Here is a 20,413-nt window from a genome sequence, read left to right as displayed (position 1 = left end):
TTGAACTGGGACGGACAGCAACTGATCAAGCCGAAACTGTGGCCCTTGATTACAGATATATAGCGCAGTCAAGGATTGAGAATTGCGTCATGCGCGGGTGGTAATACACTTGCTGTTTGCATTGCCTGGGCAGTGACATGTAGAATCCACTAAGCTGAAGACGCGCTAGTTCCAAACGGTGCTAGCCCCAAATGCACAGAGAGATCGTCATGGGCTAGCTCCATCCAAAAGTTCGCGACGCCTCGATCGCATCGTACGCGCGCACACATGCGACTCAACACGCCAGCATGAGGCTTCGATTGACAGTGCAGAGAAACGGCCTGCCCGCCGCCAACATTCTATGGAGTGTGCCTGAGACGAACAGTACGCAGGCTTACACCATCACGCGTCTACTCGAAGATGTCAACCTCATCATCCCGCTAGAGGCAGAGCACTGGGGCCTGGAGCACTATGTCGTCGAGGTGAGCGGCTTCGAGTGCCTGCACTTCATGCCCGTCATCAACTCGCTCAAGGAAGACGACCATGTCTCGTACGTATCCCTAAACCCTCTTCTACATTGGCGCCTGCTAATAACCTACCAGCATCCGACCACTCATGACTGCCGAAGTGCGCGCGCGCACCCTCACCGGCCGTGACCAAATCTCAGATGGAGGTCAGCACCTCGTCGATGGCGTTCCTTTTGGCCGACCCTACCTTCGACAGCCTAATCGACCCGCCGTTCGCATACCCCCGCGCAAACGACGCCGACTAGACGACGGACAGGCCGAGGATGATACCGAAGCTGTTGGACTGCTTACAGAAAATGGAGACACAACTGAAGTGCGCGAAGAGCTTGCGATGATGAACAGCCACAACCGGTCGGGGAATAAGGCATCACGGTCGCAACGAGCAGCCAAGTCGGTGCAGTTCAAGCGACCAGAAATAGAAGCATCTGATGATAGTGAGGAAGATGATGACGACTTTGCTCCTGAAGGGGCAGAGGACGAGGCTTCATCGTCTGATGCTTCGGATTCCGAATCAGACTCGGAATCGGAATCAGACGAAGGTGCAAACGCAGACACAAAGTCAGACGTGTCGTCCAGCGGCTCAGACACTTCAGATTCAGATTCAGATACTTCGAGCGACAGCGATTCCGACTCTGACGATAGCGACGCAAGCTCTCCGCCCGATGTCTTGTCATCCAAGGACGGTCGCAAGGCCAGGCCAGCTACACAGCATGTAACCCCTGGCCAAGGTCTAAAAACCACGAAGCTGAGGAATGCACGACGTACAAAGGCTAACCGTCTGCGTAGTCTGAAGGCTTCGGGGAAGCTTCCTGAAAATGCAACGCTCGCGGACCTGGCCGACTACGAAGAAGGGAGATATGGTCGAACCGAAGAAGAACCCGAACATACACAGCGCTTTGCCAAGTCTGAAGGCAAGAGGAAGCGGTTAGATGAAGATGAGCCGATAGAAGAGGTTGCGGACGATACATCAGAGCTCGAACGAAGGAAACAGGATCTGATGGCGAGATTTGGACAAAGTTCAGATGCGACAGCACCAGCAGACGAGCCTATGCAGTCAACGACTCCGGTCATGGAGAAAACAGAAGCATCGCTTGCCGCCCTAGGGGAAGAAGAGACACCAGCAAAGAAAGAGGCTCCCTCAAGAAGAATGCGACCAGATACGCGCGCCATTGGTCGAATACTTGCTCGGCAGGCTGCACCTGTTCTCAGGAAAACCAAGGCGAAAGCAGCACCCGAAGAACCTTCGGAGCCCGAGGGTGCCTCTGATCCCGACTTTTGGAAGACACGGATCAATCTCTCGGCATTTGAATGCTGGGAGGAGGAATTTGAGCTCAGCGCTCCGCCTTTCCCGTTCCAGCAGCACTGGGACCCAGCCAGCAAGCTTATGCGTGACAAAGCTGCGAAGAAGAAGCAGAAGAGACGGAGCTATGCGCCGCAGGAGGCAACGCCTGACGAAGAGGAGGAAGAGGAAGAAAAGATCATATTAGACTATGACGATGCTCCTGCAACTAACCCCGACTCTGAGACCATAAATGCAGCAGTGGAGGACCAGTTGCGCCAGGATCTTGCGATGGCTGCGCAGTCCGACCTACCACCGCTTCCTGAAGATATGAGCACATTGCCAGATCTCACATCATCCGACATGAAAGCCGGTGCCGTTATCGCATGCAAATTCTTCACCGTAAATCCCATCACCGTCACACCCGAGATTAGTGATTACAAAACAGCTACTGTTGAGCAAGAAGGCGACTCGGGGCCTGGCGCCGGCACGATACAGCTAAAGATCGCTTTGCGCGACCTCCCAAAGAGGGAGAAGAAGTTTGATAGCAAGGGCAATCGTATCTACAACGCTGCCGACGCTCTATTGATGGAGGAAGATGACGAGGAAGAGGGCTTGTGGGAAGGCCAATTCGGCGAGCTTCTAGAAGCGAAGCTTGTGAAGGCTGCGTAGAAAACATACGACAGAAGGTATGTGTCTCATCGGATACTTGTTTAACCATCTGCCTGACTACCAACCACACCTTTTACTTCATATCGCCTCTATCATACACGTTTCAATATACCCAATTTCATATATTCTTGACGCTCAATCATGTGAACGGTCTGCGAACACGAAGTGACCGATCGGTCTTGACCGGGGTCGTGGGATCTACCCCGCCAAACGTCATCAAGTTGCTTCCAGCCGCCGACCCTACCCAACTACTACGGGGTAAGTCACTGGTACTGAACTTCTCGTGTACACAGGGTCTTTGCCTGTATTTTCCATGTCCTACAAGCCTTTGCCCGCGGTGCAGCTACCATTCGGAGCGGTTTCTCCGTGCAGGCTTTTCCTCGGCACCACGAATCCAGGGTTTTAGTTCGCTGCCTAGTAACTGCCGAACTGTCGCAGTGGGGTAGCTTCAAGATTAGGTGCTAATAGGTACATCATGCGATTTTGGAGCGAACAAGCCGCGTACAAATTTTCGGCAGATGTGTTTCCTCTCTTCTGCTTACTGCTAAGACTCTAGTCAGACGACGATATCATTGTGTTTGACAGACAAAAGATTGTACAGTAACATTCATATAGCATATATTGTAGGTATTGAAAGAACGATGGTGACACGAAATGCTAACCATCGCACAGAACTAGACACAATGCCTCTCCCCACTGGTGTATACCGTGCCGACCACGTCGGCTCCTTCCTCCGCCCCAAAGCCGTCCTCGAAGCACGTACAAAGGCTGCTAATGGAGAGATCACCACTGACGAACTCCGCAAAGTCGAGGACGAGCACATCAACGATGTCGCAAAGAAGCAGATAGAAAACGGACTTCGCTCCGTTACCGATGGCGAGTTCCGTCGTGCATACTTCCACCTTGATTTCCTCAAGCACCTCGCTGGTATCGAGGAGAAGGGTCAGGTAGGAAACATCAGACACAAGGATGGCTTTTCGCCACCAACACTGGTGGTCAAGGGAAAGTTGGGGCACCCCGAGGCGATCCAAGTCAAGGACTTCGAATTCCTTGAGCAAGCGATCAAAAACAATGGTGGAAAGGCGAGCACAAAAGTATGCATCCCATCACCAACAATGGTACACTTCCGTGGCGGCCGCGCTTCCATCGACATCTCCGCATACCCCGACCTAGACGTCTTCTTCGAGGACCTCGCGCGCGTATACCAAGAAGAGCTAGACAGCCTTTACAAGGCCGGCTGCCGCTTCGTCCAACTCGACGACACGAACCTTGCCTACCTCTGCGACCCCGATATGCGTAAAGCCGCCGAGCAAGAACGCAACGAAGACCTAAGCACCCTACCCCGCAAATACGCCGAACTCATCAACAAAGCCATCGAGAAGCGACCTTCAGACATGAAGATCGGCATCCATCTCTGCCGCGGCAACTACCGTTCCAAGTGGTTTGCTTCTGGTGGCTACGAGCCCGTCTCCGAAGTCCTCTTCAAGGAACTGAACGTCGACGCGTACTTCCTCGAGTACGACGATGCGCGATCTGGCGACTTTTCTCCGCTGCGTCATTTGCCTGAACACAAGGTTGTTGTGCTCGGTGTTATGAGCAGTAAGAAGAACACCCTGGACGACAAGGACGAGATTGTTAAGAGGCTCCATGAGGCGGCTAAGATTGCACCAAAGGGTCTGGATCAGCTGTGTGTGAGCCACCAGTGTGGATTCAGCTCTACGGCCGAGGGCAACGAGTTGACTGAGGAGGAGCAATGGGCCAAGGTTAGACTGAGTGTGGAGATCGCTAAGCAGGTCTGGGGTGATGATATCAGCAAGTAAGCAGAGCCACGACTCAATGTGGACGAACTTGCAAAGTTGGAGTTGGTAATACTCTTTTGATTGGTATGTAAGAATTGATCGAACAGCGCCGACGTATGGCCACCCTTATTACAAGGACAGCGTATCGAAACACGAATGTAAAATCGAGATAGAAGCATGACCGAGGTGTTGATGTAGACGTGGTCTGACCTGATCTCAACGACAGGTCTATGTATGTAGTATAAAGTAACGGTTCAACCCCAGTAAGATCCAATGTATCAAAGATAACATTATTGCCGCGTAGCTCCCAGCTTATATCTCACTATCCCAAATACAGAAAAGAATAAGAGTAAAGACCCTCGAGGATGCCGCCGTGTGCTGTCCTAGTTTCCTTCCAGCTCTCCAGCATATCTCTGTAGAGAGTTCTTCCTGGAGGCAGTAACCATTCTCGGTACTTCGAAGAGACAGACCTCGTAGTATCTCGGACCACGGTACTTCTGCTTTCGGCGCTTTGGACGGACGTGGAAGTGTGTGACCATAGCATCGAGCACCACCTTTACGTGATCGTGCTCGACGTAATGCCCGAACATGTCCTTGGGGTGGCCGTTACGGCAAGCGTCAGGAGCGACGACTGGTGTGAGGGGCCCATGTTTCTGGTAGTTGTGGCAGATCTGGAGATTCAGGAGATCAGGTAACTTGCGCAATCCCTGATAGATTGACTTCCATGATCCGTCCGTTAGCGTTGTGTCGTATGCTGTAAACCAAAACAAAATCCTAGCCTGCTTGAGGAATCCCCGAAGTCGGCTACCGCTTATGTACAGATCGGAAAGCTGTAGCGATAACAAATCTTCGTACGAGCGGGTCATGATATGTCTAGAGAAGAGGTCTTCACAGCCATGACATATCCGAAGCTCAGGTACGCCTCTGCATCCCTGGAGTTCAAGGCGCTCAACATCAGTAGTAGCAGCCACGGCTTGCAACAGATTCGGATGGTTCAGGTGCATGTTCTGAATGTGAGCTCCAACTTGGCGGTTTTCGGTAACATTCTTGCGGCGACTCTGCGGAGTGAGGAAGACGGCTTTCTCGATATAGGATCGGAATTCCGACACAGATTCTGCCCACCGTCCCCACTCAGGCTTCTGAGAGTTCTCCACCCAGAGGTAGACAAATGCTACCTTCCGCGGGAATTCGGACAGCTGCAGTGCTCGTAGCACAGTTGTCTGTTCACCAATGATAAATCTTCCATAGGGTAATATCAATTCGATGAAAGAGTCGGCGTCATGTAGCTGGCGAAAACACTGCGCGAGCATATAGGCAGCTTCGCCAGATCTCATAAAGCTGTACTCGTCCTCCTGGGAGACAAACCACTCATAATCATCCACCGGCTGGGGTTTGGTGACATGGAACAAATGTATAGCTGCCATTCGGTTGCGGAAGGCGGGTATCTTGGATAAGTGTAGAAGTAAGGCGAGCGATGACGGGTTAAGCTCAAGCATTAGTTCGTGGACACCATACCGGATGCTTGCGTCGAAATTCGTCCTGGCGTAGATCTCTTTGCATGTCGAGCGCAGTGATGTAAAGTCTTTGTTTTCGTATGAATACTTCCCGTTCTTTAGGGCACTTGGTTGCCGCCCCGTGAAGCGACATACTCGACTGAGAAGCTCTACGGGAAGCTCGATCAATTCCATCGCGCGTGTTAGCTATTTTGATCTCGTTCGGACGACCGTCGTAGTCATCTGAGAAGAGGGCTGGTCAAGTAGTGTTGAGCGCGGAGAAGAGTTGGAGATCAAAAGTGGAAAGCTTAGGTTGATATAGTGTAGGTCTCAGGTGAATAGCTAAGGCAGCCTTGTAATGATCCAGTCTGTGCTCTGCAGCAACTATTTGAGTACGTCAAATTCAATGCCTTTCCCTAGTGGTGAATAGTGACGATATTGAAAGTGCTGTCTGGTTCGTAAGATCCATGTGATCTAGCCGAAACGTGCTACTTACGTTGATCCAATCATCGAAGAATTCCAAAATCCTCGGGACCTTCCGAGCGTTGTTTCTTGCGCATAAAGATGAATATAGTTGCAGTTATGTGAAGTGGAAAAGATTGCACACATGGGGAGACCAAACAATATTTGTCAAAGCGACGAAAATAGGCTTTGGGACAGACATAGCTTTGCATTTGACTATACGATCGACTGTCTGAGAGTGCAACGATCAAACAGAATAATGTCCAAACAGGTGGTAGCGACCGTCCTCAGACCCCAAACCGTAGAAACCTCAAACACTATTCCTCTCTTCCATTCTTCCTCTCCCCATCTTCATAAGCTTCTCAACCGAGAAATCATTCTAGCTAATCATTCCTGGACGCAGTACCAGTCTAAGCAGCGGCAGCGACCTCACGGCGCGCAAACCTAAGAGTGCGTTTGGCCCTGGTGAGTGAAAGACCATCGTAGCTGTTGATGCAAACCTGCAAAGTTCCACTCAGGGAGTTGGCTTGGCTCTGGAGGTCAGAAGCGCGTGACTGAACGGTATCGATCAGCCCGAATGCGATAGTCTGTATGTGACTGTTAGCAAGTGCGAACATAAGTTGGGCGTTGTATTTAGAAGAATATGGAAAATGAAGGGGGAAACTCACATCAACAACACCCTCGACTGATCTGAGCACAGATGCTACGGGCTGGCCAATGAAAGGAACTGTTTGGAACAATCCAGCCTTTCCAATGAGTATGTTAAGCAGAGCTTGATGGACACGGACAAACTGTTTTTAATCGTCAGCCACCATATACTCTGGTAAACGCGTAGTGTACTCACTTCGCGGAACGCGTTGAAGATAGCATCAGACTGCTCACCAGCCGGAACTGGAGGCATACCCTGCATCTGGGCGAGAGCAGTTGTGGCTGTGGTCACAATGTCGGTGAAGCCAATGATGATCTGCGGGAAAGGTCCTTGACCAATAAGAATCAACGGACCGTTGATGATGCTGATTTGCTGAGCTGGTGTCTGAAGTGCCTGGCTCTTCTGTGTCAGCATCTGGATGTTGCTGACAACCTGAGCGGGCGTTGTCTGAGCGGCAATGGGCACGGAGAGGGCCACGGCGGCAGTAAAGAGGTTGCGGAATGAGACCATGCTTGCGGTAGTAGGTAGCTAGAAGACCGGTGTTTGATAATTGATCAGTGAGGAGTGATGACTGCAGAGATGAAGCTGTGTGATGACCTGTCTCCACGGAGGATGGCAGTGTCTTTATACACAGCGTGCGATGCAGCTAAGCTCGAATTGTCGGAGCAAATACTTCCCATCGTCCTGTGAGGTGACTAGGTCTGCTGATCCTCCTGGGCAGGATGTTGAGATGCCAATCAAGCCCATTGCCCAGAGGTTGGGCGATGCAACGTACGCTACCGTCGAAAAGAACAAAGTTCAATGACAGATGAGGCATTGTAATACAATACACCTTGGCTTGACTGCTTCCACCCGGACCTCAGTATCTATCGCAGTCCATGAGATCCTTTTCACTATGATCACTCGAGCTCTGTGGTAGTCTCATAGTCTGCTCTAATATGTTCGAACAACAATATCAAAACTGCTTCCAGACATCCCAAAGACACACTCCTCTCTTCAGCATCGCGGTTAATGTTAGCTCACAGTGATCAGTAGTGTTGACTGAACTAGTCTCTGTTAGAGAGATCTCCCACGATATGTCGCCCAGTGGGGCTTCTGCGGCTGAATCGATACAGGGAATTGAGATCTTCGAGCTCCACTTTCCTCATCCCCTCTATTAGTGACATCCCACTACGAACAAAGAGAGAAAAGATATAGGTAAACAGCGCTAATGCACCAGGGCTCACGATAGCAGGTAGCTTCCAAACTCACAATATAAGCTTAGACCATGCCAATCATTTTCTAGGTTCTCCCTACCAAGCTACCTGTCTTGTCGTAGTATGGTAGATCGCTACTCTGCGTAAGCTAGTTGGCCTTGACGACCTGCATCAGTTCAGCTCAGGTCGTTTGGTTAGTAACGCTTTGTTGGCAAGTGCCGCCGGGAGAGGGTGTGGTAGCGGCGGATCCTATCCGTGGATCGGGTACAGCCGCTGAACATCCATGATGCAGCCCCCTGAACATGCACGAGCAAGCACACAAGTTCATCTAATCAAGGCCCCCAGCCTATCGAGCTAACAATTGAACAGATCTGCCAAGTCTCAAGCACATCTGCTTCTTCGCTGCCCGGAGTGGCCGGGACTGACGTCAAACCACGTGTATACCTGGATTATACCTTGTGTACATAGTCTAGTTTCACAACGCACAACGGCATGCAGACTACTACCCTGAAAAGGGGAAATGCGACATGCTCGCTGCGTGCACGCGGTCCGTCAGAAGCAATATCAAAAGGCCCGATAGATGTGTCGTTTCTTTTGAGAAGATCGAGGCCCGGAAGGCAGCCGAGGTCCCTGAGTCGCGCTTTCGCCGATCTACACCGTACCTGTGTCATACTACTGCTCTTTCACTTCGGCGAACAGGGAAGAAGAACCAGCGCATTAGCTCAGGCTGCTACGTAGGTACACATGCTCATCATTGAACCCTTACTTCGGCAACTCTGCTTCTCTCATTGCTGCACCTTTGTCGAGATGCTACAGGGATCACGACTTGGACTTCGGTGTATACTGGCTGATCTGACCTTCTTCCCAACCGGAGTAATGTTAGACCCTGGGTATCATAGCTCTGGCATAGTGTCCATGCTTTCGATGTACCTGGTAATCATCTCTAGGCTGCAACTCAGAAGTGGAGAAGATTGACAGCTGGTATGTAGCAGATAGCCGAGTAGTTGGGCGCTCGCTATTCGCCGTCGGGTATCTGGCCGTAATCTCCCACCTGTTCACAGCTGGAACCAGCCCTGTATGCTACTAAATTTACCTCCACTGGCAAAGAAACGAAGAGAAAAAAACATTTTGTGGCAACTTCCACGAGTAGAAATGAAGATGGCTGTTGTCCCGTACTCACTGCACTGCAATGCAATGCAACATATACGTGCCTAACCGGAGGCTCTCTACATGACGCTAGACTCCAGGTTCTGGCACTATAGAGGGACTTGCATCGTGAGCTTCATATTGTGTTGGAATAAGCCAAACGCCCTGACCGCTTTTGCCTGGGTCTGTTGACGTACCACATATCTTAGTATCGTGATTTCAGTCAGAGATGACGGCAAACCAGCTGTAGTACTATACCAGCCTCTTGCAGTGAGTGGTCCTTCCACTGGCTGCCACAGTGTTGGCAGGAGGACAAGGAATTTCCACGGATTCTAATTACTAGCTGCATACGTAAACCATCACGGTCGTCTACCTAACGTTCCGTCTCCACCTTGCTCTCAATACCTCAACAAAAGTCAAGCGAAGACCAGAGACAAAGCACTCCTCACTCAAGCGACGACGCCACAACATCACCATGTATCCATGTCCACCAATAGCAAGCGACTCTGTGCTCTACCCCTCAAATATCTGAGAGTGGGATATTGTCTATTTGACGACATCTACCACTGCGGATACTTTTACCTGTTCGAGACATCTCACAAGACACCTGGTATGGACGCTTGGTCCTGGCCAATCCCCTATCCAACCAAACGTACAGATGTCACCTTCTGTATTGAGTCTCGTGCTCAAGCCTTCTTCTTTACTTTTCTGCTCTCTACAATTAGAGGGTGCGGTTACATAGCTCCTATGAGCACCACTAGGTGACCTGGAATAGCTGGATAGCTCGCCGCAATGACGATGGAGTAGCAACCAGCAGAAGCGAGTGTCGTGTATGCACTCAATGGGAGGGCACCTCGGAAGCTGTATGGAGCAATGCTTATAGGGTCTAGTAACCTTTGGCTATGGTCGGTGGCTACACGAGGAGGCTCACAAGACCAAGTGGAAGAACAAACACGAATATGTATGAAGTGGCTGAGCCAGACCATAGTGGTAACATTGTTGTTACTACAAGGTAGCTGTTAGCGTTGTTAGCGTTATTAGTGACTAGCAACGATACCGCCAGCTTCCTACTCTGCTTACTTGCTTGGCATGCAATGGTATCAAAAGCCGTATTCTCAAGGTCATCATTACGTGGCTATGCTCTTCATCAGTAGAGCTTCCCTAATTTCCGTACGCCATTACATCGCATGGCCTAGATAAAATGACAACTGCCCTGAGGGGCGAACCCTACTGTCAACGAGATCTCCATCTTATGACGTCGGCACCGATGCCAACATCGGTAAAACGTCCTTGAACCTCACGGGCTTAAGTAAAAACTCATCAAATCCACTACTCCTTGCTTGCTTGCGCGCCTTCTCACTACCGAGACCCGTGAGTGCAAAGATGTACGCTCGCGCACCTCCGCCGTCTCCGGCAGCGCCATCTAAATTATGCTTAGATGCATCATTGGACTGTGACTGGGCAATCTTCTTTATCAACTCGTCTTCGATTCTCCGAATCTTGGATACTGCCTGAAAACCATCCATGACTGGCATGCTGATGTCCATGAAGATGCAATCATAGCTCATTTGTGGGTCTTCTTGTTCGGCGGCGGCTTGGTAGAGGCGCACTGCTTCTTCGCCGTCGGTAGCGCTGGAGTAGGGAACGTTGAGGCGTTTGGCAAAGGCGCATAGCATCTTAAGATTTATGGGATTATCGTCTACAAGAAGTAGGCGGTGAAATCTGCAAGCAGAATTAGGCTTGAGAAGGACAGCTGCTTGTACTAGTGATTGTGATTGTGGAGCAGGATTTGTCGTAGCGTCGAATGGGGGCTTATTCTGCAACGGCAGGCCATGGTGCGGAAGTGTCACGGTCTCTATGTGCGGGACTGCTTTTTTGGCAGTGTGGTATTGATCTAGTTGCTCCGTTGAGTCTGTCTCCGGTTTGGTTTCGATTTCTGCAGGCGGCATTCCATTGGCGTTCGCATCCTCCAGAGCTGATATTAGCGCAGATCCGAGCGACTTTCCCGTGACTAGCATTGTGTGCATGGGTCTCCAGGAGCCGACCTTATGAGATGTGCCGTTGGTGTTGCCCAGTTCGACCACGATTGGGCAGATGCTTGCCGCATACACAGGCAGCAGAGTTCTCAAATCGTAGGCGTGCATTGAGTCCAGCGCATGCGCGTCGACGAGGACTATATCCATGGCTGAAAGTGCGCTTGTCGAAATATTGATGACGCTCATGCCAAAGCGACCCTCACAAATATTACGAATTGATCGCTCGAGCGCTTCGGGAGGCGAAACGATACATGGAGCGGATTGGTTGCCTGGCTTCTCATGCGAGGACAGGCTGAGTAGACCGACCGTCTTTCCGCACAGAGGACTTCCCCGCGTGCTTGACACGTTCTGCTTTTGTATCTTTTGGTTAGCTGGAATGTTAATGGTAATCTTCGTCCCTTCTTCCAAGCGACTGGAGACTAAAATCTTGCCCTGTAGTGATTCTACAATGCTTTTCACTAAGCTCAATCCTAGGCCAGTCCCTGGACTCAATACGTTCTCTTGTGTGAAGGGCGTGAAGAGGTGATATTTGAGAAAATCCTCACTCATACCCACTCCGGTGTCCGTCACGGATAGGCTGATGTAAGCCTGTCTGCCATTCGCAGACTGCACGTCGTCTGCAGCCTCCACATATCTTAAGTCTACATGGATGTAGCCGGACCTGGTATACTTCAAAGCGTTGCTAACGACGTTGAGCAGAATTCGTTTCCAGGCGCCCTTCTCAATAATCACATTCCAATCACGGTCTCCTTCGATGTGTGTGGTGAGGACGACGGGCTCGGTTAGCGTCGTTACTCGCGGCTCAGCTAGCATGTCTTGACGCTCCTTTTTGAGGCCGGACACGAGTCGCGAAGAATGATCATGGCCCACTGAGACCGTCTCAACGACATCTTCAACCATAGACGCCAAGTCGACAGCCACTGCGTCATTGTGCACGTGAGTACCGGAACGAACGGAACGACCTTTGTCTCTTTCCCCAACGCTGGCACGGCTATTAACCTTGGAATATTCTAAGAGATGATCGAAGGTATCGAGGAGAGTAGAGGCACATGATTCGATCATAGTAATCTCCGGCATCAAGTTCGATCCCTGCGAGTTTTCTTGGATCAGCTCAATACTCGCCAGGATGCCATGTAACGGACTACGCAGCTCGTGGCTAATTGTTGAAACAAAGTCCGACTTGGATAGCGTGTTTGCGGACGCCTCCAATCGAAATATCTCGGCCATAAGTGAGTTTCCAAAGGCTGTCAACGAGTTGATATCGCCAGTATCGAGCGTTTTTCCCGTGTCGGATACCCACGCTAGGCACGTAGCATAACAGGCTTCTCTCTGATAATGCCACATGGGCAAAAATATCGCATACCGCGTCTTTGGCAAAGACTTGAAGAGATCAGTCCATTCGCTATCCTCAAGAGAATCGGGACTAGAGCCTGGCTCGCCGTCACCTCCATGTTGGATAACCCCTTGTTCATCTACAGCGAAAACGTGCCCTCGGATATATCTAGCTGTCAAGCGTTGGATGAGCGACTGAGACAGTTTCAAACTTGACTGCTGGCTTACTGCAACGTCTCTTTGGTAGCAGGAAAGCGGTGTCGCAACGGAATCGTTTGGCGATAACGAGGTCTCATCTGTGACTGTATCTTTTGACTGGCCACCTCTGTGTTTGCCAGTTGAAACAGTATCAAAGAAGACCAGGCCGTCCAGATCCATGGCATGACCAATATTCTCTGCAGCTCTCACAAAGAGATTTTCAAATTGAGTGGACAAGTCAGGCTTATGGGCTTTCGAATGAGCGTCTTGCGGAGAAGAAATGATGGCAGCCGGTTCGTGCACTGAAGAAGGTTGAGTGGAATCTGAGCCAGTGACGCGTGTCGTTGCGCTGTCAGATGGTATCGAACCGGTTTTTCTTTGGGTCGTAGCACTAAAGACATCGAGGTCGAATGGATCTGTATGAGCCTCGGAGCGTTCAGGAGCAACAGATTCTGAGACCTCATCGCATCCATCGCGCCAATCCGAAGCTACAAAACGGCGAAGACCTTGCATCATACTCGCTGCTCGCGATTTGGAGGCTTCGACGCGTCTCATGTCTAGGTATGAACTGATGGCCGAGGTGATTTCGCGCATGGTACTCAAAGACTTGGGATGCAGGAAATCTCTTTCCTTGTTGTCCACGACACAATAGCTTCCCAGTATATGTCCAGACATTGCAAATAGCGGTATCTCAAGGTAGGACACCATGTGTGGATGCCCAGCCACGAACGGGCGCTCGGCGAATGTGGGAATCTGGCGAAAGTCTTGTATATAGAAGTAAGACTTGTCGGCGACGACATAGGGATTGTCCGGTATGGATACGGGTCTGCCATGGAAGATGGACATTGTGTACGGGCATACTCCCCATTCAAGAGCGATTCGAGAAGTACCCAGTAACAGCGGGTCTGTTGGGTCTGCACTCGAAAGAGGCTGATGCCTCGTCATCTCTGCGCATATGAATTGGTTTCGGTTATCGATGAGGGAGAGGAATGCGCGGTCGCAATCCATCTTGTGCACGCCATGTTGGACGAGGGCATTGAGGGTTATGTCGCTGCTAGGGACTGGTTCGGGCGGCGGTCCTTCTGGGATATGGAACGGGAACGAAGCGGCAGAGAGGTATCTGGGGCTAGTTGTTAGCAATAGGAAACGCGTTTGGTGATGTAGATTGGTGATACTCACGCGGCGATTTCATATGCGCGTACCCGTTCGTGGTTATCGATAACTTTGGGTGGCGTCGTGGTGAAGCAGGGCGTCGTGGCCATAGTCCATATTACGTCACTCACATTAAGGGCGCACGGTAACTCGATGGAAGACTGTTGGTGCTGTTTGCGACATTTCGACGGGCCCCCAGCCCTCTTCTGGTCTTTAGCAAGCAGTCTTGGCGTTAGTCAGCCCATTCCCGAACGGCCCGCATATTCAAGCGCACAAGTACGGCGTAATTTCTCCTCAACTTCATTGATCGTGATGTCTCAACATAACGCCGACCTAACAGGGATCCTTCGCTGCTTAAGGCTAGATACTCAGTTTCGCATATTCATCGCACACTTCAGTCAGCTTCTTTCTCGTCCCGGGCTCCATAGCGCCATGCCCAGCATCATCTACAAAATGCAGCTTGCTCTCCGGCCACTCCTTATGCAGGTCCCACGCCGTGATCGGCGGGCAGACAACATCGTATCTCCCCTGCACAATCGTCGTCGGAATGTTCCTGATACGATCGACATTCTCCTTCTTCAACAATTGCCCGTCTTCCAACCACGCTTTATTAGTAAAGTAATGAATCTCGAGCCTTGCATGCGCAAGCAGGAAAGCTGGGTCTATAAGTTTCTTAAATGCACTAGGGTCAGGGTACCTGCAGTTTGGCATACAAAGTCAGCGCATGTCTTGCATGCAGTTCGCACATGGAGGTTACGTACAGAGTGCTGATAGAAAGCTCCCACCTGTTCCATGCCGTGGCTGCAGGATGGCTTATCGAAGGGTCCGAAGACATAAGACGTTTGTGGTAATTGCCAATATGATCGGAGCGTTCTTCCTCTGGTAGGAAGTTGATAAAGTCATCCCAGCAGTCAGGAAACAGCATTTGGACACCGCCCGGATGGTTCGTCCACTTGAGTTCGATATCGCGAACAGCGAATATGCCGCGTAGGACTAGACTACCCACACTTTCGGGATGCGTTTGTGCATAGGCCAGAGCAAGAGTGGAACCCCAAGAGCCGCCGAAAACAGTGTGCCACTTGGGGATGTTGAGATGCTTACGCAGAGCTTCAACGTCGGCGACAAGGTGCCAGGTTGTGTTGTTTGTGGTGTTGGCATTAGGGCGCGATTGACCACAGCCTCGCTGGTCGAGCAGGATCACCCGGTATTCAGAGGGGTTGAAGAAGACGGTGTTGGTTTTAGAGCAATTTCCGCCGGGTCCGCCATGGAGGAAGATGACTGGCTGGGATTAGTTATCAAGAAATTTGGCTGGGAGAGATGCTGCTCCCACCAGGTTTTCCATCCTTCTTGCCAAACTGCTGATAGTATAGTTCATGGACGTCGTCGACGCGCAGCCAATTCACATCCCAAGCATCTTCATGCTCATAGCCGGTGACCTGAGGTGCTTGAGCCATGCTTGTTGTGTAGTAGCTAGCAATTGATACGGCGGGATCAGACGATATGATTAAGCTTTGTAGTTGTGTTGGGCAAGGCAACCATAGTGATGGAGTCAGACTTCAAGGTGCGACTACCCCGCTTTCAGTATAGTAGGCCCCGCTGCGTGAAGAACACCTTCCTATTTAGCTACAGGCATACAAATTTCTGAGCACAGTATGTGTGGAAAAGATCAATTAACATATTAAGGTACGGGCTCCAACTCTGAAACGTACTACATAGGAATGAGGCTGACGACGAAAGCCTAGTACTTGAAGCCACCCGCTCTAGTACTCCACAATCCCTTCGGGTCAACACTCTTCTGCAATGCCTTGAACTTCTCGTAATCCTTGTAGCTCTGCATGACTGGCTGGTCCCACATAGCATCGTTCAGGAACAAAGGCATGTACATATCGCTTGGCATACCCGCCTCTGCTATCCATTGGGGCACAACCTTATCCAACCAAGCCGTCAGCTCTCTGGCGATACCGAAGGCAAGAGGATCGTCTGTGGGCAAGTTCCAGGCTCCTTGGTAGATAAGAATGATGCGGTCAGGATCAGAAGACGAAAGACCCATGGCGTTTCCGCCCTTGGATTCGGAGATCTTGCCAAAGCGAGACGGAAGTGGTTGGAAGTCAACGCTGAATTGAATGGCGCGAATGACGGGCAGTACGTTAAGGAAGACACCAGTGAGTTCGGCGAGCTTGTCACGAATCTCCCTGTACATCTGGGGGCGGGATGGGATGTATGGGACAGTGTAAGTGCGGAAGAACGAGCGGGAGTTCAAAAGTCGGACTGGCTCACCGTTCGCCCTCAGCTGACAATCGTCAGTTCTTGCACAGCATATTACGGTCAGATCATGGACTTACCAGCTCGGAGTACTTTTGTCGCTTAGGCAGACACAATGGGTTGAGGATCTTGAAGAAATCGGCAAAAGGACCCGATGTGGGCGGCTTGGGGCTGTCGTAAAAGTAGAAGAGAAGTTTCGTCTTGAGCCCGGCTGCGAGCACGAGGTCCGAGAAGATGATGGCAGCCTTGGGGTCCTCGGCGCCGCGGGCCATAAAGTTGTGCAAAGCAGCGTAAAGTGCTTCGGCCTTCGACTCGTCATATATGCAAGAACCGCCCCAGACGTCGCCCATGTGATGGACCTTGGCCTTGAATTGGGTGACGATACCAAACTGGCTTCCGGAACCACGCATGGCTTGCGCAAGGTCGGGATGTTTTGCGGCGTTGACGTTGACGATAGATCCGTTGGCCATGACGGTCTCCCATTCGACAATATTCTGGGGCTAGTCAGTATGAGTCTCATTAAGACATTGTGCGCAAACTGACATCAGCAGCGAGACCTTCTTGGGCACCAAGGAACGAAAGACCTCCACCCAGAAGCAACCCGCCAACACCGACGAGACCTTTTCTGTGTTAGTCTGTGTTCATGGTCGACTGCGATACCTCAAACCTACCAAGCCTTCCTCCAGCAATGGCCACTCCGCTCTTTTCTAGGTCGCCAATGACATCGTTCCATTCACCTCCAGGGCGGACATAGGCAACGTCCTCTGCTGCATCATACGTCGCCCCGACTAGACTGGTCATGGTGATGAGAACACCGTCTTGAACGGCAGCATGATTCGTGTTCGGGTCGTGCCCTCCACTCCGTGTAGCAAGCTTGACAGTAGGGTACTTGTTCAGAATCTTGATAGCGATGGATACATCCTGAGCAGACTCTGGCTGAACAATGCATGCGGGGTCGACTTCACGGAGATTCGTAGCCCAGTACTGCTGTGTTTCATGCAGGTACTCAAGCTTGAGGAGCCCAGGGGTCAGGACTTTGCCGGGAAGAGCGTTTTTGATTTCTGTGCATGCTTTGGTTGTGGCCTCGGTGGGAACAGCAAGAGCGGATTGGGCTCCTAAAAGCAGGGTCGCAAGTATGAAAGACGTGAGTTTGTCCATGTTGGAAGCTTAACGAAAGTAACAAAGGAGCGAGAGATCAAAGATAGTGATGAAAAAGTAAGGGGACTTAGAAAAACAACCTCTTCACGGGCGAGGTGCATTAAGTACCATCTTCTGAGTCTCTCCGACGTTAGATCGAGATGTCTCCGGTCTTCACTCCGGATGCCACGGCGGCCATACAGACGTGCAGCGCATCTACACAAGCTGGGTACGCCCTTGGCTAGGGCAGGTCGCGTGGAAGAACCGTGGAATACGGTAATACCCCTCCAATGGCGATCCATGAGTAAGGGAACAAACGCAGATCGTGTGTGAGGCCCTGCAAAGCTACAGACTTGAGCCGGACTCGAGCCCGATATTTGAGGGGAATGGACGCACCTCGTCCTCGTGCTATATAGTTTGCTAAAATGGGTATTTAGCCTGCATGGGACAAGACACATTCAGCGCTAGGGACGGTACTTGGTTGCTGATTTGCAGTACCGGTACCCGAAGGCTTCGTAGAATAAGCAGAGGGTGTGATGATGGTCATGGTGGAGACACTGGCGGTGGGCCCGAACTCAGGGGAATAGGACTTTTGTGGCATTAAACTTCTGGGCCATCTGACTGATATGCACGCACAGGCACACCAAAGAAGTAGATGACGAGTGTGAGCACGATAACTGATAAGTCCAGAGTGGAGCCGGACACGAAGGTGGGCGGTAGCAATTATCGTGATGATGACAAAACGGCTGTATGCAGGGCTGTTATAGACGGGCATAGTGCTCGAGGTGGTCGCATCATGTCCACGTTGGACAGGGTCGTGGCGGAAGGTACGGAACGGTTGGGGTCCGAGCTTGGTCGGTTGCTCCTTCTACCTGGGCATCGGGACCCAGGGATAAACAAACATTGACGAGAAGCTCAACGACGCCGCTTCATCCGACGCCGGTAGCCGACCACCACGGCTGCGACGAAAATGGACACGTACAATCTCAAGACCGCATCGACTTACATTAACAATTTACTGCTTGCCAGGGGGTTGTTACGCAATGGCAAGCCGATTGAATTTGCGCATCCGTCGAGGGGGGAGGGGGGGAAAGAGGCCACCATGGCCCAGATTATCAACTTGGTGCACGACTTGATATTAAAGCGTGATGTAGGCATACACAAGTTGTTGCAAGGAAGAATGAGTCCTAATGAGTAGATAGCGCGACCAAGAATACCGCGAATCCATCGCCGACACGTTACGAAACTTACGCTCAGAATCGACGCGCCAGACAGCAGCCCTCGAGAAGCAGCACAACCGCAATGCAGACCTATCGCGACAACTCTCCCTCGCCCAGGCGCAGGAGCAATCGGCGCGCAAAGCCTTACACATTGCCGAATCGTCGGCGCGAAAGTTGCGCGCAGAGATGCAGCGGCTTAAGACGACCGTCGACCAGATACGCACCAGCTGCACAAACGACGTGCGAAAGCGCGACAAAGAAATTGCAAGGCTTAAGAGTCACTTGACGAGCCAGCAGCGGGGCAATAAGACGGGTCTGGTAGGCTCGAGCATTACCATCAACCCCGGCACTACAGGCTTGAGCGCTGCTATGGGTCATGTGCGCGAAGAGACACCCAACATCGACGATCCCGAATACAATCTGAAGCAGGAGACGACCGAGTTTCTGACGCAACTAAGTCAGAGCTTGAGCGACGAGAATGACAACCTCATCGGCCTCGTACGGAGCACTTTGTTGACACTAAGAGAACTACAAGGCATGCCAGAAGTCAGTCGCAAACAAGACACAGAAGACGGTTCCCTCGTAGGCGACGAGGAAGACGACACGCAACAGGACATGCTGCACGCACTGCCCACCGATTACGAGACCTTAGCCGACGATATGGACACAGTGCTGGATAACCTGAAGAATCTCCTTACGAACCCGAACTTTGTGGCAGTGGAAGAAGTCGAGATGCGTGAGGAGGAGATACACAGGCTGAGGGCAGGCTGGGAGAAGATGGAGGCTCGGTTACGAGAGTCTTTTATACTCATGGACTCCTGGCGAAAGCGCATGACCAATGGCGACACCATCAACCTCGAAGAACTCAGAATGGGATTGGGGTTCGGTGAAGGTTTCGAGACGGTTGACAGGGAAGGATTCTCTGTAATTCAAGAAGAAAGTGAAGCCGACGAGGTCGAAAGTTCAGCCTTGGAAGAAGATGTGGACGATACAGAGGAGCAAGAAGAGGGTGATCAACTTCCCTCGCCTGAATCACACGAGAAGCCAGAAACAACCACTGGGCCCGGCATGTTCAGAATCAAGCTGCAACCCAGTCAGTCAGCGCTTAGAGAGAGCAACGGCAATAAGTCGCCCATTCGATCGCCCCGCAAGGTCGCCTTTTCGGCTTCCATTCCGAATACACCGTCTCAACATGATGAGGAGAATGCAGACGCGTCTGGGGTAGATCTAGTTGGTGCTGAGAAAACTAGTCGCCCAACTTCTGCAGCCAAACCACCACGATCTGAAGAACGAGCATCCAGACCAACGAGTCAAGACAGACTACGCCATGTACGTTATGATACCCTCCCAACACCACCCCATCGTTCGCTAAATCTAACAACTTACTACAGACCAAAAAGCGCCTATCGAGCCCACATACGCACCCCGAAGAGCGATCGCCGAAATTATCAGTCCAAGACAAACTACGAGAGGCCGCGAAAGCGGCCGCTGTAACCGATGGAGACATCTCCACCAAGAAGACGGACAAGAGCACCGAAGTGCCCGAGGAAAACCCTAAGAAGCGGGCACCTAGATCTCCAGTTAAGACACGAGTCGGTGGGAGGCCGAAGAGGAGGAAGAGCACGTTGACGCCAGAAGAATTGGCAAACCTCTTGGGCTGCTAGACCAGGTTGAAGCATACATGGTATTGATGATGACAACGTGGAGTGGGAGTTGATGGCGACTCAAGACCACCACAGCGTCTAGTCATGCAAGATCGTACGATCAAGTAGCTTCCCATCAAGATGCGAGTCTTGCATATTGAAAAGCCAGTCGGTGGAGTGACTGGTCTGCGTGACCGGTACTTTACTCTATTGGGTAGGCCATGAACGCCA

At 51.3% G+C, this 20,413-nt stretch overlaps 7 protein-coding genes across 7 annotated transcripts; 2 read left to right on the top strand and 5 right to left on the bottom strand.

Moving 5' to 3' along the window:
* Positions 1-287: 287 nt before the first annotated feature.
* ALTATR162_LOCUS7289 (uncharacterized protein) lies at positions 288-4,277 on the top strand (the record flags this gene model as incomplete). The annotated part of the gene is made up of 5 exons (XM_043314917.1): positions 288-529; positions 582-2,442; positions 3,073-3,080; positions 3,130-3,158; positions 3,202-4,277. 5 exons carry the CDS (start codon positions 288-290, stop codon positions 4,275-4,277), a joined length of 3,216 nt encoding a protein of 1,071 aa, XP_043170852.1.
* A 362-nt stretch (positions 4,278-4,639) lies between these two features.
* On the bottom strand, positions 4,640-5,944 carry ALTATR162_LOCUS7288 (uncharacterized protein; the record flags this gene model as incomplete). The annotated part of the gene is made up of 1 exon (XM_043314916.1): positions 4,640-5,944. The coding sequence occupies one exon, from the start codon at positions 5,942-5,944 to the stop codon at positions 4,640-4,642; it is 1,305 nt and encodes a 434-aa protein (XP_043170851.1).
* A 677-nt stretch (positions 5,945-6,621) lies between these two features.
* ALTATR162_LOCUS7287 (uncharacterized protein) lies at positions 6,622-7,370 on the bottom strand (the record flags this gene model as incomplete). Its single annotated transcript, XM_043314915.1, has 3 exons — positions 6,622-6,798; positions 6,880-7,002; positions 7,056-7,370. 3 exons carry the CDS (start codon positions 7,368-7,370, stop codon positions 6,622-6,624), a joined length of 615 nt encoding a protein of 204 aa, XP_043170850.1.
* Positions 7,371-10,452: 3,082 nt separating this feature from the next.
* ALTATR162_LOCUS7286 (uncharacterized protein) lies at positions 10,453-14,030 on the bottom strand (the record flags this gene model as incomplete). The annotated part of the gene is made up of 2 exons (XM_043314914.1): positions 10,453-13,888; positions 13,948-14,030. The coding sequence occupies 2 exons, from the start codon at positions 14,028-14,030 to the stop codon at positions 10,453-10,455; spliced, it is 3,519 nt and encodes a 1,172-aa protein (XP_043170849.1).
* A 250-nt stretch (positions 14,031-14,280) lies between these two features.
* Positions 14,281-15,374, bottom strand: ALTATR162_LOCUS7285 (uncharacterized protein; the record flags this gene model as incomplete). Its single annotated transcript, XM_043314913.1, has 3 exons — positions 14,281-14,617; positions 14,682-15,198; positions 15,251-15,374. The coding sequence occupies 3 exons, from the start codon at positions 15,372-15,374 to the stop codon at positions 14,281-14,283; spliced, it is 978 nt and encodes a 325-aa protein (XP_043170848.1).
* Positions 15,375-15,658: 284 nt separating this feature from the next.
* Positions 15,659-17,340, bottom strand: ALTATR162_LOCUS7284 (uncharacterized protein; the record flags this gene model as incomplete). Its single annotated transcript, XM_043314912.1, has 4 exons — positions 15,659-16,210; positions 16,263-16,676; positions 16,726-16,802; positions 16,854-17,340. The coding sequence occupies 4 exons, from the start codon at positions 17,338-17,340 to the stop codon at positions 15,659-15,661; spliced, it is 1,530 nt and encodes a 509-aa protein (XP_043170847.1).
* Positions 17,341-18,289: 949 nt separating this feature from the next.
* ALTATR162_LOCUS7283 (uncharacterized protein) lies at positions 18,290-20,203 on the top strand (the record flags this gene model as incomplete). The annotated part of the gene is made up of 3 exons (XM_043314911.1): positions 18,290-18,469; positions 18,522-19,868; positions 19,931-20,203. The coding sequence occupies 3 exons, from the start codon at positions 18,290-18,292 to the stop codon at positions 20,201-20,203; spliced, it is 1,800 nt and encodes a 599-aa protein (XP_043170846.1).
* Positions 20,204-20,413: the final 210 nt, after the last annotated feature.

Source organism: Alternaria atra (assembly GCF_907166805.1).
Source record: "Alternaria atra isolate CS162 genome assembly, contig: 28, whole genome shotgun sequence".
NCBI lineage: Eukaryota > Fungi > Ascomycota > Dothideomycetes > Pleosporales > Pleosporaceae > Alternaria > Alternaria atra.
This window is presented reverse-complemented; position numbering and strand designations above follow the sequence as displayed.